Source organism: Aptenodytes forsteri, unplaced genomic scaffold, assembly GCF_000699145.1.
Source record: "Aptenodytes forsteri isolate BGI_AS27 unplaced genomic scaffold, ASM69914v1 Scaffold68, whole genome shotgun sequence".
Taxonomy (NCBI): Eukaryota; Metazoa; Chordata; class Aves; order Sphenisciformes; family Spheniscidae; genus Aptenodytes; species Aptenodytes forsteri.
In genome coordinates, this window is record NW_008795382.1 from 1,981,652 (window position 1) to 2,006,594 (window position 24,943).

A 24,943-nucleotide genomic window follows, 5' to 3' on the forward strand; every position below is an offset into this window, starting at 1 on the left:
CAGCCTGTGGCTTGGGAGCCCATGGCACGTCCCGGGGGCTCAGTGCTGGGGGGCTCGGTCCCCTCTGCTCCCCCGGGAGGGTTGGGGGGAGCGGGGCAGCGCCGCGCTCCCCAGCATCGCTGGCGTCGCCACGGCAACTGCTGAATGACTCACGCTCACTTATGAGTGACATCAGAGATGCGGAGGAGGGGGCCGGGGGCTGGAGGGGGCCGAGGGCGATGCCAGTTCGGTTTTGTTGGTTAAAGCTGGACGGTTTTGTGCAGGGAAGACACCCAGAGCCAGCCCTGCAGCCCCCCAGGGCAGCGTCTCGCCGGGGTCCTGCTGGTATTGTGCAGGAGACCCACGGAGTCGGGAGGGGAGGAGATGCCGGAGCCCCTCCGTGGGTCAGCTCTGCTCTCTGCCCAACACTGCCCTGTGCTGACAGCGGGGCTGGGGCAGAGCAGGACGGACACCCCGGGCACACGAAGCCCCGCTCCCCCGTGCTGCCCTTGGGCCTTGACTCCGTTCAAAACACAACCAGATTAAAGAAACTGGTTTAGAAATCACTCGCCTTGACTGGCTTTGCCTTCGTGCCGGGCACGTGAGCAGCGGGAGGTCACCTTCGGGGGGCACATTGGGCTCCTCGTCTTCGGTGGTGCTGCGCCCGCGCATCATCCCCACGGGACCCTGCCCGCACCTGGGAGGCACTCGCAGCTCCCCAGCGCCGGCGGCCCGGCATGCTCGCGCCGTGGGAGCTGAGAAGTGGCCTTGCTTGGAAATGAGTCAAGAAGAGGGAGAAGCATTAGCTGGGCAGATGCACAGGGGGATTTAGGCACCACCACAGGCAAATGCTCCATATCCGGACGTTTTTCAGAGCATTTTGGTAGCACCTTTGCTTGTAGCTGTGCCGTGCTGGGCTCCGTCACGCGCCACCCGCTACCCACAGCCAGCAGTGCGGACGCTGTGTCCCCTCTCGCTCACAGGCTCCGTTAGATCGAGGCCGATGAGACAGAATGAAATATTTTTAGTAGGATGAGAGTCCTGCACAAGGCTCCCTACTTAGCAAGAGCAGCGCCGGGTCAGACAGTGATGCAGCAGCTACACGATCTCCGAGAAATAAACTTTTCTCAGCCCTCCGCGGGAGCAGCCCCAGGGGCATCACTCACCCCCCCACCAGACACCCTCTCTGAGGCGTCTGGGCGTCCCTCCTTACGTGAGGCTGGGGTCAGGGAATCCAGCACTTGGGGCTTTTATTTATAGCACAGCAAGCTATAAATACAGCCCACGGTAACCCACGGAAATCTGAGTGACTGCTCGGCCCGGGAAGTGACGGCATCGGGGAAGCCCGCGGCGGCCAGAGCTGCCCGGCCAGCGCCGCACTGCTGGGTCTCCCATGGGGAAAGGCACCGTCCCGCTTCCAGACACACGGGCTGGACGAAAACACGAGGCACCTCAAACTGCTTACGGGCTCGGCTGCGCCGGGCACGATGCTCCTGCAAGGGGGAAGAGGGGGCTGGCAGGAGGAGCGGGCTGCTGCCATCTCCTGCCTGCGCCGGCGGGAGCGGGGAGAGGAGGGATGGGGAAGGATCCCGCAGGGGCCAGAGCGCAGATTTCATGGAGGATTGTGCATTTTTTCTTTCCTTAGTGAGCGTTCGCATGTGGTAGCAGGGGAGGAAGGCGCCCGTCTGCGAGGAAGCCAGGCGTACGGGGGTAAAGGTGGAGAGCACCCCGTGATTCATCGCATGCAGCCTGGCAACGAGCTCCTGTGTAGGGGAAAACACAGATGGAAGAGGGCTGCTGCGATCCTGAGCCAACAGCACAGAAATAGCCGGCTGGTGTCCTTTTAAGGATGATTTAGAAGGGTCCGAACTATTTTCCTTTTCCTACACGCTTCACGGAGGAGCCGTGCGGGGCGTGGGGGTCCAGCAGCCCGCACTGCCTGGCTCGCCCCACCTGGGGCTGTGCCGCTGCCCGGCTGCGGGGACCACACGGGAACAGAGCAAAAACCTAATCCCATGTGCCAAAAAACCCAGAGAGATGTCCCAAACACCCCATGGCCCTCGCACAACGGGGAGAGGTCGAGGCAGCTGCCTGGCTGGAAGCGGCAGGGTCAGCGTGGCACCGGGGGCTGTGCTATTCCGAGGGCTGCCCTGCACAGCAGCATCGAGAAGGAGCTAAATAATTCAGCCAAACCCTGGGCGCGTGGGAGCTGCCACGGGTACGGGACTCCCGGGCACAGATTCCCTGGGGAGCAGCCCTTCCTCAGAGGACAAATAGAGGTTCACAACATAAATGTGGTTTATGCCCAAACTACGGCTCATAAAAGCCAAGTAACCACATCATGCATAAGTGCTACAAGTCTTCCATGCATAATTTTTTTTCCGGGGTGCACCAGCAGCCGCTCACACCTGCACGGCACGGCACCGAGACGCTCAGACAGCCCTCGCCAAGAATTAAGCGTGAAGCTTCCGCAGCCGTCGCTTGCGCCGCACACGCAGAGCCCTGGCGTGGAACCAGCTCAACCAGCTCACCGCTCCTCGCACACCGCTTCCCAGAGTGGGAGAGCTCATTATGCAACTGCTGATGGCATCGTTAATGAAACCTGTTTGAGAACTGCAACTCTTGCCTATGACAGCCCTGGGGAAGCAGCAGTACTGCATCCCGGGGTGCAGGATCTGTGCAGGACCCCAAGACGCCGGGTTTGCATCCTACCGGCTGCTGCATTAACCGCCCGCAGCCAAGCACCCGGCACAGGCGAGGCAGCGGCTGTGCTGCTGGAGTCCAGCGCCCAGAGCCACCGGTGACTCCCCAGGAGCCCCGGGCACTCGCAGGCTCTGAACTCAGGCCTTTTCTTTGGGCACCAGCTCCTCAGCCAGGCAACTCATTTACACCCTTGGGTTTGAGAGAGCTGGTCAGTTCTCCAGGTTTATTTTGGTCCGCCGTGGTCTGGTCCAGCACAGCTCGAGTTACTGACGTCCCTCCCCCAGCTCCACCAGGGACCGGATTCCTGGTGACACTGGATACACGGGGCTCGGGCACTGCAGTCCCTGCTCAGGTCACGCTCACTGGCAGTCGTACCAACGCTGTTCGCACATGCACGCTACAGACCTGCTCGCTTTCAAGCCATTTCCCGGGACCAAACCACCGGAGCGATGGTCCAGCTCACGAGTGCAAGTCTCGCGTTTGAAGTGAAGGCTTTTGGGTAGCGAGAGAACAGAATTTGCCCCATTAATTCTGCCCCAAACCCGCTTTTCCCCTATAGCAAAGCGTCCCCAGCAGCTTCCAGAGCTGCTGCTTCCTTTGGCCAATTCCTCTCTTATAGTAAAATCACCATTTTAAAAAGAAAAAAACCCAGCACGCTCAAGCACAGAGCAAGTGGCTGGATTGTCACAGAGGGGACTGCAGCCTTGATCCGGGCGCGCCGGGCTGCCAGGGTGCAGGAGCTCCCAGGGACAGCATCCGCCGCGTCCTGCTGCTTCCGCTGGAACCCGCTCCAGGCAGACGCGTTAGAGGAGCCGGCCAGGTAATTGTACAATATCCTACCCCCTTTTTATGGGTTAGTGCGACTGGTGACCACCGATTCACGGGAGAAGAGCGAGCACGTGGAAGGAGAAAGCCCGACCCCCGCAGAGCTTGCTGGGGGAGGCTGCGGTGAACCACCCGTTGAGGGAATGGGAAAGACTCCCTCGCCACACCATTTGTGGCGTTAGTAACGCACCTCGCCAACACCAAGCTGCATTTTCACAGCCGAGTGCAACCTGTACTTACCTTCCCCACCCTTTCTAGCGCAGACTTCGGCTCCGATGGAGGCTGGAGGTAGCTCCCGGGCCGAAGCAGCGGCGAGCCTCTCTCCTTATCGCTGCCGAGGAACGGCAGCAACGCATCTCCGTGCTGAAAGAGCACTTCTCATCTCGAGAGCCGACCAACGCTACGCCAGTTACAACCCATCTTGTCACCCAGACAGCAGCACTTTTTAATTTTTAAGGCGTGGATTTCTCCCCAGACCTGCTGCACCAGTTTAGGTTCAGAAGTACCATTAGCTAATGGTACACCACGAGCTGCTTTAAGGGTTTTTTTTTTGGTTTGAATTTCAAATTACTGGAGAGCTGGACCTTTGAACTGTCCTGCAGCCCACTGCTCATCTGTGCGTTAAAGGAAACCTGAGTTAGGGGCCACCTGGCACCAAGAGAATACCTGCGTTTAATAACACCACGTTTAAAACCCTGCACTGAACAGCAAGCATTTAGATGTCTCATACGCTAATCCTCCATCTTTCACGGGATGCAATGAAGATTGCTCTGAACTCCTCACCAGCTGCTGTAACACGTGCTAAATCAACAGGCTGCTGGCAGGCGCTCTTCCTTGCCCTGAACGCTGTGTGAAAATGCTGATGACCCCACCTATTTTTGAGAGAAATCTCCTCACACGTTTACACTCTTAACCAGCTGCCTCCAAGGCAACCGCACACACACGGGCACGGCTTGGCCAAGGAGCCGGCAGCAGCACTGGCACTGCCTAAGGGAGAGGGGCATTTTGGTTTCGTCACGTGCAAGTAGCTGCATCCCACCACAGCGCCAGCTGCTACGTGCTCGAGCTCTCTTCCTCAATGAGGGTTCCCCTGTCGTGGGAGAAAGGGCTTCCAATGTACCGGTCAGCCGCCGCCAGGATAAACCCCTCTTAAATGGCATCAGCCCATCACAGGCCATCGCCAGATCTTGTTTCACCTAGTTCTTGCCAACGCAGCTTTTCCTGGAAAATGGAGAAACAGCTTCCAGGTGCAAAACCAGCTACTGAACCAGGATTTTCTGCCCAAATTTTGTTATCGGTTTGCTGACCAACTGTCAAAATATCTTATTTTCTGAGCAGCAATTCTGGCAGGCCGCAGGTACCAGGAACGTTCAGAGAGTCATAGAACACCAGGTTGGGAGGGACCTCAAGGATCACCACCTTTCCTGGCAAAAGCACGGTCTAGACAGTGACACTGAATGATGTCATAAACCTCTGCTGCCTGAAAATGATGTTTCAGAACACCTCGTAATAAATCAAAAAACTTTATTTTTAAGATATATTATAAATTTACAACACACACAACATCAGCGTCTTCAGTGTGTATGTGCGAGCAGGTTTAAAGACTCAGCATTCATTCTAGTCTCGCTCGTGGGTACGGCTTCTCCACACGCTAAAGGTACGCAACCGTTTCAGTCTGAACAGGTCTGGCTTTGCTAACGACCTCGGTAACTTCCAGGAATTATCTCAGGAGACAACAGCGACTGCTTAAACGGATAACAAATTAGCAATGTTTCTTGCTTTTTTTGCCTAGAGGGCTACTGCAGGGAAGCAAAGCCTGCTGGTTTTCCCGCCCAGGGAGAGGTCGGCGACCCACGCGAGCGTGTCCAGAACGAACCCTGAATTCCACAGGCTCAGTGACGTCCGCCCTAGTTAAGCTTCGTAAAAGTAACATTACGTCTTCGAAACAGCCGTGCACGCCACGCATCAGTGTCAGTGCCATATAAAAGTTATCTTACGCTGTACCTAATTATTTTATACACAGGTGAAGTGAAAAATGTTAAGTCAGTACCTTGCGATATAATTTTACTGGTGCTGCCTTGTGGTAAGTGCTGGATAGCAAATCACATTCTCATACAGTTCATTAAACTATGATAAAAATATGCAAATTAAAAATCTCTACAGGCCCGCTACCTGCTGCAACAAAGACACGTTGTTTTGCGGGGCTTAGTTTAAAACGTGATCCAATTTCTTCCCTCTCCCCAAAGCATGATATAAAACTATACCCAAATTCAGTAAGAATTTAATGCATTTACATTTATTGAAGTTCACATGCTGCAAACAGGATCTGCGATGAAGATCTTCAAATCTAGGGCAAGAGGTCCTTAAAAAAACCCCCCTTTCGTTATACCTAGATGTCAGGATGGAGCTGAGAACAACCACCATGATAGCACGTTCACGTAGACATAATACACACCGCTCGCCGTTTCCTCTGCAGGAACGTGGGGATTGCCACCCTGGCCGAGCTCACCGACTGTCCTACCTCCAACAGCGGCCAACACGAATCCTTCGGAAGAATGAATCGGCCCAGAGAGGAGGATACAGTCAGGGGTTTGCTTATGCCCCAAAGCACAAGGACTTACGATCGGATGGAAATACCCAGCTGCAAGCGCCGCTAGTTAATAAAAACGCTATTTATTAAAAGTAGAAAACCGGGGTATTTACTTTGGAAGAAACACTGTCCTGTGCGCACTACTGTCGTAAAATTGCCACTGAAGCAGAGGTCACCGGTAACCTCTGTGCCTCTTCGACAGGCAGTATTTGCTGACAGCGTTACCGTACATTCGCTTGGTGCAATGCTTATTTAAACAGCTTTCAAAATATATTAAAAGATCCTCAGCCCATGAATCACAATGCCTAAAAAAAAAAAATCGTAACAGTCCCAACTAAAAAGGATTTCAATAACCACTTAACTGTTTCTTGGATATGAAGATCAATCTCCAAAAGACAAATTTGGTTCCAGGAGAGTGAGGAAAGAAATAGGGGTCAAGGTTCTGGGACACGCCTGTGACAGAGGCTGCGAGCGGCCAAAGAGAAGCAATTAGCTGGAGGTTTCAGAGCTCTTGCAGGAGCGAACCTCGCGCCGTCCCAGAAGAGCAGGAGTGCACTGACGGCTGCTTTAGAAACCGTGCAAGTTAATTTTCCAGCTGCATGGAGAACAGAAGCGTCCTTGAAACGGTGTAAAGATCAGCAAACTGTGAAGCAGCTGGGTAATCTTGTGTGACCACTTCCAGAGCAGGAGTGCACTGACGGCTGCTTTAGAAACCGTGCAAGTTAATTTTCCAGCTGCATGGAGAACAGAAGCGTCCTTGAAACGGTGTAAAGATCAGCAAACTGTGAAGCAGCTGGGTAATCTTGTGTGACCACTTCCAGAGCGATGCAGCAGTCCTGAACGGCAGACTCATGTCGCTGCTCTCAAGGAGAGAAAGACTGGCAGATTCTTTGGACTGGACCAGACGCTAGAGGTTTATTAGGAGAGTTACACTAGCTCGGCCTCACAGGTCAAGACAATCAAGGTCCAAGTTGTAAAGCGGCCACTGGCATTTTTTCCAAATACATCCCTTTAAATGCATCCCCTACAAAGAGAGTATAAATACGAAGCCCTGAGAACAAACTTCCATATAGTACATTTCTATTAAAAATATCAGTGTTTTGATGACAAAATTATGTTATATATATGTAAATAAATAGCTAGCTAGCTTTCAAGAGGCATGTAATATCAAAAGGTAGAAGATTGTCTGTATCAACTGATGGGGCAAAGAGCTAGAACTGTGAGAAACAGTCACTGCACTGTATGAGCCACCTACCTCCCCATTTCCTTACTTCTCCTTGACTTCACAGGCTTCCAAGTATTCCCTTGACCATGTTATGAGACACTGAACTAACAAAGACACATCATATTTATAACTTGAACACCAGAGACGCAAGCACAGGACTTGAACCTGTAAATCCTTACTCCTGTGAGTAGTTCTTCCTCACAAAAACTTCCTTTTTTTTTTTTTTTAAAACAACAACTTCTATTCCCGTGCGCTTAGGGACCTCTCACTGCTCTACCGACCAGATCCACCAGTCCTCTGCCCTTCAGCCACGGAACAGGACAGTTTATCACCAGGCAAAGCTCTTACCACACGCACTCCTTGTGCCTGGAGACCCGTCTGACTCAGCACACTGACTCAACAGCAGCAATCTTTCAGTTTGTGGCAGGTTTTGTAAAAACTGGGATAATCAATGCCTTTGCAGGCACAGCGGACTTAACTCCCCCCTCCATTTACTGTGATGAAGTAGCAATACACCCAGGTGTGACGGGGGCCCACAGCTCCCTAGTCTGCTACTCATTCATACCCTAACAACAACACTGACGTCTTGATCAATTCCTCAAGCGTTTGTTCAACCTCAAGGGTAGTTTTTGTTTGTTTTAAAATCAACTCCTATGCCTTGCTGCAAACATCACACCTCCTAAGTTCTGGCCTCTTTCGGCTATTGGCCACTGGCAACTTAAGTTCTCGAAAGACGAGCAGGACTATGTTAAAGCCATACCAAGCAAGAAGAGTGTTTGGCAGATCGGGAAGAACACAGTCTCCAACACTTCAGCTGTGTAAGTGTTGAGCTCTGGAATAACAAAATCCAGAAATAACCACGTATTCTCAAGCCTTCAAGCATTTTAAAGATGCAGTATTCCTTTATCCCTCAGGTCTCTAACTGTTGCTGCAACATTAGGTTGTGTTGTCGAACCTGTGCATTCTTACCTTCTTCTACTACACAAGCATGACTTGTTTTACCGCTGCCTTTTTCCTCACTTTATAAAAGGTTCGGCGGCACTGCTCCTGTCCTGGCATACCAAGGGAGGCAGCTCTGGTAAGAGTTATCACCCTGATCAAACTGACGCTGAAGAACATGCACAGTTCAGCAGCAGTATCACAGTGCTGCTATCACTGGCAGTATCACACGGATCCTGTCGTTGTGGGGCCGACGCAGAGATACACAAGCAGCAGAACCTTCACCCTTAGAAGTGCATGACTCCGCTCCTCCGAAGCAGGTCAGACACAGCGTATCAGGAACGGACCCAGCTTCAGGCCCCTAAAAGCTGGGGAGCTGGTTCAAGTTCCTCACCCACATTGCCCTGGCAGCAGCAACAGACAGTCCTGGGGGCAGCTCCTCCCACGCCAGTACAGGCAAGATGGGTTGCTCGCTCTCGCCATACGGCGAGTCCCCTAGGTTCTGCCAGCAAACCAGATGCCAAACTTTTAGATGACTCTAAAGTTTGAGACGGATGATCCTTGCCCGGTCTGTCTGGAAGCTCTACAGCCACTCCAGAGTCTGATCGCGTATAACTGAAATCAAAAGAAGCATTTTAACGAGCCTTTACATTCTGCAAAGACCAAGACCGCTACCGAAGTATCTGTTTGTTGAGTCTGAACCTGTACGTATTCATTCAGAAGCCAAAAAAAGCCCATCCAACTACAGGGTAGTTTTTCCCAGCTTTGTCTTCTAAAAACACTCATTAAAAGGAACATTTACAAGAATCCTGACTGGCAGAGAAGGACATGTACCTCTAAACGTTAAGAGCTTCAAGTAATAGTGTCCTCTGGTAGTATTACAGGCAAAAAGCTTCAGGGAGTAAGAAAAAAAAAATGGACAAAATAATCAAAACCTTTCATAACACTACAACATTCAGTCACAGCTACTCATGAGTAGTTGTGCTGAACTCACTGGGCGGCAGGATCAGGTTCCTAGCTTTTACAGTCATAGGACAGGGTTACAATTTAATGTCATGCTGTCAATCTGTTCTTAGCAAGACTCCAGAAACATGGTTTTACCGTCCAATTTGAACAGAAGAAGCATCTCTATAAAGCTTGGAATTTCTAAACGTAGAAGTAAATATTTCAGCAGTCATGAACTGTAAAGCTTAATATGAACTTACAAATAACAAAAAAAAATCCTGGGATAGTAAGTCAAGATAAAATCTCATGCTGTTTTGATTTCCCCACCCTTCATATTAATCATGTGAAATTGGCAACTTCAGTGCCTTGACTGCATAACAGCATAGATCAGATGCCAAGTTCAGGCCAAAACTTGTTGTAGGGTTTCGGGTTGCATCTTGTTGCATTTTTGTTTAATAAACCCAACCACACACAAAAAAAACCCCCGACACAAAAAGGTGACTTGCAGAGCTCTTCAGGATCTCCCTATTTGACAGGACACCTTTGTGCTATTTAAGGACAGGGTCTCCATCTGGTTACTCCGCATTTTGGAGAGGCAGGTCTTGCCTAGCCTGCCTTTCCAAAAAAAGGCTGTGAAACGCAAGACATGGCAGGGATTATGACAGATGTCAATCATGTTTCACTAACTTGAAAACAAAACCCATTTTTGTTCAGACTGTTAAAGAAGTAACACCTGCAGAGCCCAATCTTAACAAAAACTAGCTGGATATTCGCCAGGGAGTTCTGTTCTTAAAAGCTCACAACTCCTGTCTGAAATCTCAAGTCAGTCTTCTAGCAAGATAGGAAAGACACAGCCTGACATTTTTGGTATTTCCAAGGTAAAAATAAGCGTCAAGAAAAACCACTTCTATCTCAAAGAAGATAATAATTTCAAGCGTGCTTTTAAATACATTAAACAAGATAAAAACTTAAGCGGTTCTGCTTCTTTACAGATCACCAATGAAAAACCATGCAGGTGAGTTGCTTTGTTGTAAACAGTTTGAAACAAAGTCAAAACCCACAGGTCTCCCTTTCCAAAACCGTGCACATAAAAATGGAAAAAACCCCACTACGTGAACACATCCCTCCTTGCACTAGTATATGGCAGAGCATGAACTTAGGAACCGCAGCCTACTTGAGAATCCAAGTCTTGGTGTAGCGAGTTCTGTCGTGAAAGAGATACTGCATCTTTAACGTAGCTGACAGAGAATCTCCTACGAGTATAACCACTGCGGGACTGCAACAACACTAACGCAGAAAATAAATAGGAAAAAGTAATGCTATTTATTAAAAGAATTCCATCTCTGAATTATTCTGTTTAAATTATAATGCAAGATAAACACGTTTGGATAGAAATGTGCTTGCTCTCCCAATATTTGGACTTTTAAAAAACATTTCCTAAGAATCAATTTTAAAAAGCATTTTATAATTTGATATAGCCATAAATTAATACTGTATGGAGATGATTAATATCCTATGCTAGTGGTCAGTGACCTTTTGTAAACACTAGCCAGATGCTAGCAAAACTGGCTAGAAAACTACTGTCACAGGCCTTTTTAACAAGCATTATCATATTTCTTTCCAACAATCAGAATCTTAATTGTTTTCACAAAACCTTTTCCTATTTTTTGATATACTTTATTTTAAGCCTAATACCTGAAAACATAAACAAGTCTTCAAACCTCTTCCACTAACACTAAATCCACAAGGCAATTAACTTCAGTTGGCCATAACTACATAAGCTCTCGTGCGAGAGACCCATTCAGACAGGATCTCCCCCCCGCTTCCATCCGCCCCCCTCCCCAAACAATCCGTGCACCCTCCTGTTGAAGGGAAGGCGAAGCGAGGGACAGGAGGAAGTGGCACAGTGGACTGGCGTTCCCCTCTACGTGCGATTCAGTGTCTGGAAGATTCGAGAGATCTGTAGCATGACAGGCCCAGTTTCCGGATCGTTCATCCACTGAGTGCTGTTCAAGGGGTTTTCAAGCATATCCTCGAAGGCTGCCAAGAGATGGAAATTGCAACACTCGATTAGTCCTTTAGTCAGCAAAGGCTCCGATGGTTGGGATGCTTCAGCAACAGGACAGTCAGAAATAGCTACAACTCAAAGGCAGCGGGCAAGCAGCACCCAAAAATGGTGGGAATACACATCACGCATTTACCATTTGCACTCCCAAATCTCCACGGCCTGGGATGCTACAGGCTGTTACGCCTTCCCCATTCCTCAGCATTAAAGTCACTGCAGACAGAGACTGATTAAATACTCAGCCTGGATTATAGTCCGTCTTACAAAACCTCAAGGGCACGGGTTTGAAGAGCTAAAGCCTTAGCAAACGTCTACGTGCAGTAGCAGGGAACATGCTATGCAAATCATCCATTTATGAAAGCCCATCTTAGAACTGGGTCATTTGCTGCCAATACTCCTATGGGAAGACTCTTTTGCAACTCCACTCCTCTGATCAAAGATTTTCCACATCCCAGCCTAGATTTCTTAATGGCCAGTTCTTGCACCAGTATCTTTTCCCCCTCTGGTGCCTAACCAGGACAGTTCATAGGAAGCACTGTCACCCCCTTGCCTCCGTTACCTCTGCTTTCCGACGCTGCACTTTGGCTGTCCTATGGCTACTCCCTCGTAACATCTCTGAAGAGGAAACTAAGCCAGCAAAATAAGAAGCAGGTATGCCAAAGGCCACCCAGGAATAAGCAGCAGAGCCAGCAAAAGTGTAGCCCCTTGAGCCCCCGTATCTCTGAGCTCTATCTTTTCATAGAGGCCCCTGGAGCCAGAAGGGAAGCAGCATCTTCCCTCTGAGCAGCATGGGCTTTCTCCTTCCCGGTGTCTGGAGAGTGGAGGATGTCAGGGAGGCAGCCGGTTCCACCTGCCTAGACACAGGCAGAAGGGGAAAGGCTGTCTGTGCAGAAAGATTACCTCCATTTCTGAACAGCGACAACGATCCAAATACTAAGAGCAGTTTTGTCTTTCTATACACAGCTGTCTTTACAATAAGCTTTGTTGTTTTGGTTTTTAAAATGTGCTAATTTTCACTCTTATGTTGAAGGAACTAGACAGCTACTGCAAGAGCTAAGCTGCCAACTTGGCAGAAGAGTGGTCCAGGAAATAATTTATAAGCCTTATGACAGACACTGAGCTGGACTACTGGACATTTGGAGCAGTCATTATGGAACAGGACAAAAAAAAAAAGCAGTTGCATATCTGACCTATTCAGAAGTCACCAAAATGTCAGTGTTGTAAGAGTCTGGCAGACTGGCACCAAGGTCAGGGTCTTAATTTTCCCAGGAGCGTTAGTGTACAAAGCTCCAGCTGACATTAGTGGGAGCTGTAAGTACCCAGCACCTCTGAAGGGCTCATCATTAATACCTTGCTCAAGGTCACGCAAGCATGCCTACAGAAAAGCCCAGAATAAAGTACAGATCTCACCTTTCACCACTTTAACTATGTTCTTTTACACAGACTCAAGAGCTTAAAACTAAAGATTTATCAACATTCTGTAAGCATCTAATTAAATGCAAACATTCATTATTAAAACCTGTGACATAAGCAGCTTGCAGATGTATCATTAGGAATATATTCTCTGATGTTCATCCAAGCTTTACGAGTGCATATAACAGCATTTCATTTTCTATTTATATTCTGAGCTGCAGTGTGGAACCCTTGTTGGAAATGAAGAGACCATTTGTTCAGAAGTCAGGATGGGAAGGTTCTGCTCTCAAATTATTTGAAGGCTTGCAAACTCTCCTAATTGTATTTAAAGTAGTATTTTTAAAAGCTCTCTTGGAAGAGCTGCGCATACACCCTTTATTTAAAAGCACAGCTTCAAGTAAATTTTGAAGCCAAAGACTAAAAGCAGAACTTTTATATACATCACAGAGCCAATGTCATTCTTCTGTATCGTCCTCCAGCGTCAGAGAGACCAATTCATCAGATTTATGTGTCACTGTCAGGCTCATCAGCTGGGTACTCGCTGTGCTCACAGCCTTTCCGACCGTGAGCACACAGACTTTACCACGGAGCCGAAACCCAAGCAAGGGGAAGTGTGTTTTCACATACGTTATCTCAACTTTGATAGGCAAGGCCTTAGCTCAGATTTCTTGTTTGGTTGCTTTTCCACAAGTTATCTTCTGTCTCAGTGATGAGGCCTCAGCACACAGTAAGCTGTAAAGCAGGAGACAGCCTTGTTTTTTCTGTGAAATAATCAGAGTTCTAGACAGACATTCCTGATTTTTCCCCTCGTGGCCAAAGGGAGCACACAAAAGGTCTCCTAAACCCACAAAAGCATTGCAGCCAGCAGCTATTAAAGTTCTGAGTTCAGCAAGTGTAATCCAGTAGCCTGGCGAATTAGTATCATTTCTGGGACAGCCGCAAGTTCTGTTCTGGGTTTAGCTGAGTTGCAGTATGAAGCAAACAAACAATACAGCTGCTGAAAGTGAGGAAGAGGGTACAGAGCTGCACCTAGCCCACAAAGCGTGCTGGCATCATCCAGTCTCTACTCTTATTTGCTAGCAACTACAGAAACAGCGTATAAATATCAGGAACCCAAGCAGGACTTACCTAGTAGAGTTTTAGGGTTGGTTAGCCCTAACTGTACCACTGGGTTTTCTAAGATGGCTTGAAAGAGAGGGCTATTGGTGTCAATTCCCTTATCTAAGTCCTCTGGAGAAGGCTTTCTGTCTCCCAGCAGCCATTCACACTGCAAGAAATCACCAGGCACAACAGATTTCATGACTGGTTCCGTTAGAATGAAAACGCCAAAAGTTTCGACAATGTGGCACGTTAAAAATATTTTTTCCTGTCATGGTTAGAGACCGAGCTATACATTTCTTTTCTCACTAGATTACTATTCATTTGTGTACTGCTCCCACACCTTTATTTCAACGGGATCAGCAGCAGTGCCTGGTATGGTAATAAAATTATACCAACTTTGGATGTTTCAAAGCTCAGGGAAGATGTGTGTTATCTTACTTAATGTGCTGCCTCAAAGGAACCCCATCAACATGGTTACAAAGCGTCAGCCTGAAGTACCATCCAGCCCAATATCCTCTAACAGTAGCCAGCGCTGGATGCTTAAGAAGAGAAGATTCCTTGGCTGTCAGCTGTGTCCACATAATTTTCCTTAGCATATCATCCACTAGCAGGGGACTAATCAATCTTTGAAAACCGTTGTATTTTTTGATTCCATAAACTGTGGAATGCATTGCTGCAGAATGGTAATTTACAGACTGCATGGCTTGAATCTCTTGCTTGATCATTTATTCTTGTCCTTTAATCAGTTATTAATTATTGGGAATACCTTTTCCCTTCTCATGATAGCATAATTTCTTTTGCAGACTCTGGCGAAGGAGTTTCTCAACAGCTTTTTGAAAATCCACGTGCTATCCCAACCAGATCAGCCTCAACCTCACGCATACTGAGATCCTCTAAGAAGCCTAAAACATTTGTATTCTAGCTGCGTATCTAATTTGAAAGAGGCACAGAATATATAGTGCTCATTTCATCTCCAGTAAGAGTTGGGCTTTATGATAGATCAAAACATCAACCAATTCAAGGATGAAAAGAATCAGTTGAGCGGACTATTATAGCAGTAAGGAACAGAAATGACATTGTACTCACGGCTGCGTTTTGCTGGTTGTTGTTTACTCTGAGTGCATCTACCACTTCTTTTTCATCAAATCCCATCTCCATCAGGGCAATGACAGCCTGTATCAGATTTGCACAGCTCAATAAACGTAACATTTAAAACGGAAATGAGAACAAGCACATCCTTTTCCACCTTCTGTGCAGGAGCTTTTTGTGGGGTAAAAATCCCCATTGTTTCCATTTATGGACCACTAAGTAATCTTATCTACAAAGTTTTCAAATACTCTGTATCAAAAGTGCCCTTATTATGGAAGAATAAATCTTAAGAGCAAAGGTAGCTCCTATCCTCAGCCCTGAAAGCTGAAGGCAAGGCAAAGAGCAAGCGTACCTGGGGTAGAAAGGAGAAGAGCAGGACAGAAACACCTTATTTTAGAACTTCTCATGTCACAAAGCTCTTGTTAACATCTCACTGACAGGTCGAGCTCCACGTTCATTTGTAGTTCTAGTCACTCAATTTAATTTTACTTCCTGGATTATTATATTGATAGTGAGCATTATGTATTTAGACAAGCGTACCTAGATATTGTTACGAGAATGTTTAATCATTTAGAAATTGTACCCAGGTCATCAAATACATTTGCAGCCTTTGACCAAAATCACAAGAAACAGCTTGCTGTAAAAGCAGTGTGTTGGATTCTAAAGAGCACCTCCTGGTGAGTTTACAGTGTGGTAACAACACAGTTTCACTTCAGCTAATACTGTGCTCTGAAAAAAGGCTAACTTTGCTGCAAGACAAATCTGCTGGTGATATTTTTCCTTGCCTCCTGAATACAATAATGCTCTTCTGTCCCTTTCTACAGCAAAAGGACCTACTCCTGTCCTGCAACCCTTCCTTCCCTGACAGCAGTCATAAAAAGCATTGCCAGGAGTCTGGCAGCTCATTTCAGTCCCATCAGTTAATTTTCAGGTGCAGAAGTAGCAGTGTCAGTGATTTAGATACTGTTATCTGAGACAGCGATGAAGTAATTAGGTAATATCTCTTTCAGCAACCTGAATTTAAACAGTCCCTAAAGACTTCCACTAAAATACTGTCAAGCCAGCATAATATATATCTACCGAGATGTCCCATTTCATTTATTGACTAAACATTTATTTCGATTACATGGTGCCCACACAGTCCCTTCCAATCCTAACAGTCACATAAATAGTGAGATAAACAGCACGCACTCGTGGGTCCGGACGAAACTCTCTTTTCCTCCGGATCTTCTTGAATATTTCTGTCAGCTCATCCTTGGCCTCTTCCCCACCCGCTTCTGAACTAGGACCTGCAGCCGCTTCAGCAGAGGATGCACCAGCTTCAGCTGTGGCTTCTGATGGAGTCTGACCTGGAAGCGGAGCATCCACTGTAGGGTCATCTGCGTGTTCTATCAACCACTCCATGGCCTGTGTCACTGACATACTGAAAAGCAAATTAAAACACAAGGATGAGAAATGCTCCAGATGCACAGCAGTGTTCCACACACATTTGCCTTTGCGTTTATTCCCACGGTATAGTGACTTGCACGTTAATTAGCATCTGAAAAGTCATAAATAAAGTTTTGGAGCAAATCTCAGAGCACCTTAATTCTCTGCGCATTCAGGGCACCACAATCTTCTCTGAAGCCAGGAAGACAGAGGAATGAAGACCAACTTGGACAGCTGCAACCCAGAGTTTAAAAGGCATTTCTGAGGGAGTCACCTTATTCTCCACATCATCTGCTTTATTTCACAACAGACAAACACTGACTATTTGCAACTGTTGACAAAACTGCAAACAAAGCATGTTCCAAATTTACACAGAACCACATCTCAGATGCAAGCTGCTTTGTTGCTCCTTAAGGAGATCCATCTCAGACATCCATCCAGTGATCAAGGAATGCCATTTACACCACAAGAAAGAAAGAAAGGGTGAAAAACGTTATGTGTGCACAACACGCCTTGAGCGAGAGCAAAATTCAACACAGACACTTGCACTCGGACATGTACCACTGACTTCAGAAGAAATCTGTGATGCCTCAAAGGAGAGGCCAGCCCAAGGGAACGGAACATCATGATCGTAACAGGGTCACTTGCTATCCGCTGCAAGTGCTCGAGCTAAGGGATCTTGAGAGCACCCCAAACACATCTCTTCCCAACGAATACAGAGCAAGGAAAGATAACGATAGGGCAACTGAACATGTAATTTCATTTGACACATGGGAATTATTACATGTTCATAGAAAGGAGAGGAAAGCCTTTGCCTATTTGGCTTTTCAGTTACAACATGAAAGATGGAGGACATCGGGGGAGAAAGTCTTTCTGAGCCCAAAGGGAGAGATACTGGAAAAGAGTGACTGGAATATGTTGTGGATTCTCTATCATTAGAAGTTTTTGAGCATGGCCTAACAAACCCCTCTCAGGAGTGAGGCAGTACAGCTGATTCTTCTTAGGGCACGAGAACTACATTACCTCCTGTTTTCCTACAGTTGCTATCTGGACTTTACAATATTCTTGGAATGTTTTTAAAAGATCAGCACAAAGTATTTTTCTACAGCTGAAAGACCGATGTGGATGGGCTAGGTTTGCTTTTGTCTCTGTAAAATCTGAATTCTAAAGCCGAAGAAAATGTGAGTTTAATACTTGGACATAGTGCCAGCCCGGCAGCCTTGTGAACAGTGCACCAGCTATTCTTTCCAGAGGAAGTACAGCACTGTCTCCCCTTCCCTGTGCCGTCTGCACCTGCGCACTGCCTGAAGCAGCACTGTTCTTTGAGTTAATGCTTTTTCCAACCTCGTTTTAGGTGACCCACATAAGGAGACTTTAAAAAAAAAAGCAATTTTTTTTTTTTTTAACCATATCAAGTAATTTACAGGCAGCGTGCCGAGTACACTTACTGATTTAATCGAAGGGCTTTGACAGCTCTGCTTTCTGGAAACCCCATTTCTGTAAGCTGTCGCAGAGCTATCTCATCCACTCTGTCTTCCTCATCCTCATCCAGCATGGCTACACATACACAAACAAAACAATGTTCAGATTGACTTCAAGCTAAAATAAAACCCTTTCTCAATGGAATGGCATGTGTTAAGTTCAAACCCCATTCTTCTCTTCCATCCCTGCTTTTGTTTCTGCCCCGAATTTGCTATCTCATCATTTAATTTGCTGCACTCAGCTTGGTCAGGCTCGGATAGATTCTTCCAGGACAAAGACTTTGTCCAGATGTGTTCAAGATCTCAAATGAAAGACAGCTAACTCTCACATTACCATGGTATTTCCACATCAGTAAATACATAAAAGATTCACTGAAGATCTATTTATCATTTATCTAGAAAGTAAGTTGGATCTGGTTGTTGCAGATCTCAAGGGCAAGCATTTCCCACAAACTGAATCAACAGCTACACTTTCTCCTCATTTTACTATCTCCCTGTGCATCTTCAACTATTCTTTACCATCCCTAAAGCGCAACTTGTGAAGTTTTCCAATTTTTTCCACTGCTAATGATTTTATTTTTAGATGGAACTTCTCATCCATCCCAAAGGGACCTTATAAATTCACAAGTTTTATACAACCTACACCCACAAGGTGAAATCTTTGCCACAAAGTTTGTGGTAGCTTTGCCATTACATTAAGGTCTGGACTTCACTCTGCAAGCCCTCTCTTGGGCTATGGAAACAAACAAGTTCCCAGGATTGAACTAGTAAGTATAAAGATATGTTCATACCGTTTGCCTTCTTAAACAGTTCAACTGCATCTGGGTTCAGTGCTAGCAATTTCTGTGCAACTTCTATGAGAGACACTAATATCTTCCGGAGCTCTGTCTGGAACTGCAAGAAAGGAAACTGTCAAAACATTTAGACAGGAAGTTACCAGACATCATTAAATCTTAATACATCTATTGTTAGTACCTCAGCAGCAGTCTGGCCCCCTGTACAGAAGCTTGCTTTATTAGGGCTTTATTTTCATTGTTTAGTCTCTCAAGAAGCATTGGGTCTTTCCCGTGAAGTGCTACATGTAAATAAAAGCTACTGGGCACAAAAGTCCTTTTATTTCTACCACAGCTTGCCACCCAGCACCACCACAAGATGTACAGTGTTCAAGAAAACTCATTGCTTCACAGAAAAACTTTGATTCCCACCTTGCAGAAGTGTTGTAAGAAGACAGTCACAGTAGCTCCGTACCAGTGCTACTTGCTTTCTGTGAACCAATGAGCCTTCCTGGTCTATCGTTTGCTTTCTAGTAATCTAAATTTGAACAACATAGATCAGAGCTATTTTCTAAACTGAAGCATCACAAATTCCTTTCAGTTGGACATTTGTTTTTAAAAACGCCACGCTCAGTAGGTCATGTTGGCCATTGAACAGCTTAAATGCCAATTGTCCCCTTTCGGTTACTAGGGCACTCTGACAGCACGCAATATGTAGGCAGATTGCTTCATACCCCTGCTAGTACAGAAGGGTAAGAGTAGTCCCCACACTGCTGAAGACACAGTTAGAAGCATTACAGACTCCATCAGCATTCAATTACTGAAGTCAAAATTTATGCCTAATTTCTCTTTTCAAAACCATGGAAGAGGAAAAAAAAAACCCACTGCAACACCTGAACTATTTAAGACTGAAGAAATAAAAACCCCCTAACTTCACATTTGCCAGATCTTGAATATGTTTACTGAGGCTTTCCCATGGACAAATAAAACATTTAAAATCGTAATTTAGAACAGTGTTTTATTATCACTAAATAGTATGACCTGTGTCTAAATCTTAAGCTATCTACTTTAATATACATTACATACATCTGAATTTCTCTTACAGAGAAAAGAGAATCACATTCACATGTAAGAGAAAAGGTTATACAAGATAAAAGCCTATTTGGATGTTAGCGTGCGAGTTAAAAAAGTCAAGTCTGATACTTACATCCCTCATGTTGTGATGGGCCACAGTACGATCTACATTGCGAGAGGGCAGATTTGCAGTTGCTTTGAGAATAGCATCCTTATCAGGAGCTTTCTGCTCTTGTTTCCTCTGAAGGATAGGAAACACGATCAGGTTTCATAACCCATTATCCACAGAACAGAGAACACAGCATAGCAGAGAGCAGTTTCATATTCTTCACCAAGGCATCAAGCAGTGCTCTGTAACTTGCAACTAAGAGAAACAGGAGTCTAGCAATACAATGGATTAATAGCACCAGTATAATTTTGCAATTATAGAGCAAAACTGGACCTGTTGGGTTGCCCCGCTTTCAGTCCTTATACCTATTTCTGTTATCTAAACACGCGGGGAAATTCCAGCATAAAGAGGGAAAGTGATGTACCAAACACGGAGAGAACTCGGAGGCCTCCGTGCCCAGGACCATATTCTGCTCCGCACGGTCTGCTCATAGCACACTCTCTTCAAACCCATGGTTTGTCGAGAGGTACCAATGCTGTGCACAGACTAACACTTAACCGCTTAACACTGGAAGTGCTTCGCCGCTTGCGAGTATCATGCAGAGATATACAGTGCCTTGGATTTTCAGTACATGCTTATAGTCCAGGACAAAACATAGCAGGGTACAAACTATAAATATTTCCCAGTCTTATAACTTATGCTCTTACAGTGACATTCTGCACAGCAAGACCATACTGAAGAGAGAGACATACACCAATACCTACAGGAAGGGATACAGAGACATACACCAATACCTACAGGAAGCAAGAAGAAACAAAGCTGTGCAAGGACGAAGTAGAGAGACCTAGGAATTCACAATGTCAAGCACAAGCATTGCTCAAAGTGTTTATGCGATAACATCAACTGCGGTACCACTCATGCTTAAGCATCATCCTGGGCATCACTGACCCTCAGTAACAATTACATTCCAATAAAATAAAATAAAGAATAGTAAAGGGCCGACACTTCAGCTCTAGAGACCTGGTTAGAGCGTGACAAGCCACATATAGCTAAAGATAGAAGACAGCCTGACAGCAAGTCAACGTATTTCTATTGGGTTTTCAAACAGAGACAAAGCAAGGCACTTGCTGAACTATACTTATACAGTTATTAGACATTTGTTCAAAGATCAAATCTGTACCACTTCCACAGACTGTACCTGCATGTCTTATTCTAAGGCAAATGTTCTCACAATCCAAGTTAAAAATGTAAAATCAGCTTCCTCAAAGTTTGGAAGAAATATGAAGTAATTTCCCTAGAATTTAACCGGTAGCATTTGCCTCTACAAGCACAAAGAGTACACCACAGTAATCCTTCCACTTATCATTAATAAAGCAGTTAATCAAAACAGCCAAGTCCAGAAGTCTTTCAAACTCACTTTCTCCTCTGCTGACACGTCTGCCATTTTGGGGAGCGGAGGTGGCGCACGCTTCTTTATCAAAAGCAAGACGTCTAGAAAGAGAATGATACTGAAATACACTAGAAAGTAATGTGAAAACAGTTCTTGTAAGATACTTACAAATTCAGTGGAATTTTGTATTAATTCCACTGTAGCATCAGACCTTTTTCACACTTTATGGCTTTATACACTCCCTTTCAGCGTTTGCAATTCCTTAGTGCACAGTGAACTCAAAACATGGTTCATTATGCTTTGACTGTTACTGGTTTCTTCTCCTCACACACCACCATTAAAGGAAGGGTATTACAGGCTCCAGTTGTCTTGTACATTAATAGTGCAGCAATTGGCTCACGATAATAGGAAAGCATCAGCACTTTCAGTGCTTCCACTGAGAAGGAAGCAGTAGAGACAGGCCATGGATGGTTTCTGGTCTAAGCTGGGACCTTCCAACTGCAGCAAGGCAAGCACCAAGCTTCAACAAGAACTTCCAGTACCAGGCTGAAGCTCACCTTTGTGTGTGAATGGCAGTGGAGCGACTCACGGTCTACAGCAGGGATGCATCACTGGTAGCCCACCAGGACAAGTCTCGGGGGAAACAAGTCTTCAGTCTCAGATATCCCACATCACCTGGCACAAGCTTGCTTCGGGCTTTTAAGACTAATACTTTCCCCTTACAAGGCACCCTTTTTTTAGAGATCATGTGACGCTTTACAAGTTTCTAGCACCTCGGTTACTACCACACACATTCTAAGGGTGAAAAGATGCAGACGCACTGCTTAGAGCCCAAAACGTGCCTCTGCAGCACCTGCAGTCCTTCAGCCAGATACGGCCTGACATGCAGTTTTTAGTCCATTGTACTAAGCAGGTAAAAAGCAAACAAAGCATGCTTTGCACAACAAGTTTCCTTGGTCTGGCTCAGCACATAACAGCCAAGAGCAACAGCTGGTGAAGGCTGCTAACCCTCATTTGTCCCGCTGATCAGAACGCGAAAGGATCTACATGCTGACTCTTGGCTGCCCTGTGCAGTCAGCCAGTGGCAATCAGCTGTTGCCTGCGATCTTGTCTCCCTGACAAGCAAGGCACATGAAAGGTAGAGCACGTTGCAGAGGGAAAAGGAGGGAAGAGGCATTCGCATGACAGCTTACTATGACTGCACAGTTAATACTGCTTAGCTGCTGCGAACTGCAATTCAAAACTCTGTAGGAGCCGGCGCTTTGCCTAGAAATAATACACCACCAGTCAGCAAAAATGCTGTCCCTTGCCTCTGCCTAAGATGGCACCTGTTCAGCTCTCAAGGTGATAGGTGACACTGCCTTAGAAGAGAGACCAAACTGCTCATGTTCATGGCAGCAGTTCTCCAGCTTGCATGAACCCAGGCAAAAACCCAGGAACTCTACTCCTGCTGAGTTTCTGGTTCAGACAATATTTCACTCTACAGCAGCCCTGCTTCTCTCACTTACTGCACCACTGCCCTTTATCTCTAGAGGGGGCCATTAGCTTAAGCTGTCTAGTAAAAACTGACTCCAGCTATCATCTTTAGATCTTCTTTTGTTTCACATTAATGCTTCACACCTTTGAAGTTCAGGAGCAAATACATACCTCACATACTCTACTGTAGTCAGTGATACTACAGTGTGATGGATTCTGACCTACACTTTCAGAGGACAGAATGAGATCTAAATGGCAGACACTCAGATACACTTCAGCAAACATCCTTCTGCCTGACCTGGAGACCTCAAGAAAACCCCCAAAAGCACTGGGTTGTCCCATTTGCAGAGGACAGAATGAGATCTAAACGGCAGACACCCAGATACACTTCAGCAAACATCCTTCTGCCTGACCTGGAGACCTCAAGAAACCCCCCAAAAGCACTGGGTTGTCCGTCTTGGAATACTCAGCCATGATAACTATTTTTCATCATTTTGAAGGACAAATGCTGCCCTGGAGGTTTAAAAAAAATCCTTTAAAAGGAGATAAAAATAATCTGTTTAACTTATCAAGATAATGAACACCCTGAACACTCCTAATTCCTTTCAACTCTTAAAAGGAAGAGTGAAGAAAAGCAAACTGCTCAAGGTGCTTTCTCGGGGTGGTGGTGGGAAGTATTTTTTCCTCTTACTTTTTTGCCACCTTAATAGTTTCCTACGTCAAAGCAGAGAGTAGATATTAAAAAGGTTACCGTTTGAAGCTCGCCAAATAGTTAAACACAATCTCACGTTTCCAGGCTGATAGGATTAAAAACCAGACAATCTTACCTCTATCTTGAATGTTTTCCTCCAACACTGTTTTTGTGTCTGTCAGCACCTTCTCAGAAGTAGCATGTATCAACTTATGATGTGTCACGGTTTTTGGATCCTCCAAGCTCCCAGGTACACACTGCAGAAGATAACAGATACTGAAGATCAGAAGACAGAAATAAGCCTACAGCATGAATCACCGCACTTTGCACTTAATATTCTCCACGTACAAACTGTGCCATCATTTACTAGCTTCTTAATAGCTTAAGTAACAGTGCAGCGCAATATGCTAAAGGCCAGCGCGCAGAATGTATTTTATTAAAGAAACTGTGGCTTGAATTGTGCTGTAACGATACTGACTGTGGTAAGTTCCTACCTGCATATCCAAGCTCCTGGCTGGGAAGAATAATCAACGAAAGGAAGGATTCTAGCATTCCTTCCTTGATGCTGTTAAATTGACAGCTACATTAGGGAGCTGGACTCGATGATCCTTATGGGTCTCTTCCAGCTTGAGATATTCTATGATTTAAGTTCCAGCTGATTATGATGCTCTAAAAGACTTCCTTAAATAGCCAGTTTCAGAGACCTAACATTACAGCCCAACTGCCCCAAATGAGCCCTTCAAGGGCACCAGCCTATGTGAGTGGATTTATACTTTTGCAGTACGGTACATCTCTATCACACTTAATTCTGAGTACTTGGTCCTATACTCAGGCCTACAGAGATTTGGAACAAAGCAAGGATGCTCTAGGACCCCACAGCTACATTAACGCTGCAACAGATAGCTAAGGTCACTCACTCTTAGCATGAAGTCTGGGGCAGCAATTAGTACCATGAACTAAGAAAGCAAATCTACAAAGAGCATCCAGTGTTTTTACAGAAGGGAAGGCTGTAATAATGCGGTATGTTTCTCATTTGTAACTAGTATCAAAATAGAGGAGAGACTCTCTGCTTCATCTAATAATTATTATTTAAACACACCGTCAGACTAAACAAGCAACTAAACAGCAGTGATTTTGGTATACTTGACCTTAAACCGGGAAGGAAACAGCAGTTTCTGCACCTTGTTTCAAGCTGAAATCAACAGCCTTGGCTGCTGGAGCCCTAACCTGGGTTCCTGCTGAAAGTGCTGAACAAAAGTTACGTTCACAACTTTTCTTCCCAACTATAAATAATCAGCATGCAGTAGATTTTTTTCTATATGTGAATGTTGTGCTCAATTCCTTATTACAGTTCTAAATTGTATGTAAATTAATTCACTAGGAAATCAAGTTCAAATCCTGAAAACAAGAGCGCACGCACACACAGGCCTTGAACTGACTCATCTTCGCACCAGAGTGGCTCCCAGATCCACAGTGATAGATTTCAAGAACATTACATCAGTGCATCTAGAGGCTTCTAATTTGTCTGAGTGGAAAAAGAAAGCATAGTGGTTGCAATTCCAGAAAGGCAAAATTAAAAATAACAACGTACCAAAACCACGAAATTGATGCTGCTGTTCTCACCACAAAATAGGACGCTTAATACTG

At 45.8% G+C, this 24,943-nt stretch overlaps 1 protein-coding gene across 1 annotated transcript; it reads right to left on the reverse strand.

The window, feature by feature from the left end:
• Positions 1–7,547: 7,547 nt before the first annotated feature.
• Positions 7,548–23,796, reverse strand: UBAC1 (UBA domain containing 1). The gene is made up of 10 exons (XM_009280657.2): positions 23,791–23,796; positions 23,433–23,553; positions 21,157–21,230; positions 19,764–19,871; positions 18,575–18,677; positions 17,751–17,859; positions 16,066–16,297; positions 14,872–14,958; positions 13,813–13,951; positions 7,548–11,246 (listed from the first exon to the last, which is right to left on the reverse strand). The coding sequence occupies exons 1-10, from the start codon at positions 23,794–23,796 to the stop codon at positions 11,131–11,133; spliced, it is 1,095 nt and encodes a 364-aa protein (XP_009278932.1). The 3' UTR covers positions 7,548–11,130.
• Positions 23,797–24,943: the final 1,147 nt, after the last annotated feature.

Coding starts and splice junctions, on each gene's coding strand:
- UBAC1 (XM_009280657.2), bottom strand. Junction 19,872..21,156: donor ACGTGTCAGCAGAGGAGAAA/GTGAGTTTGAAA, acceptor CCTATCCTTCAG/AGGAAACAAGAGCAGAAAGC. Junction 16,298..17,750: donor AAAGCCCTTCGATTAAATCA/GTAAGTGTACTC, acceptor TTTGCTTTTCAG/TATGTCAGTGACACAGGCCA.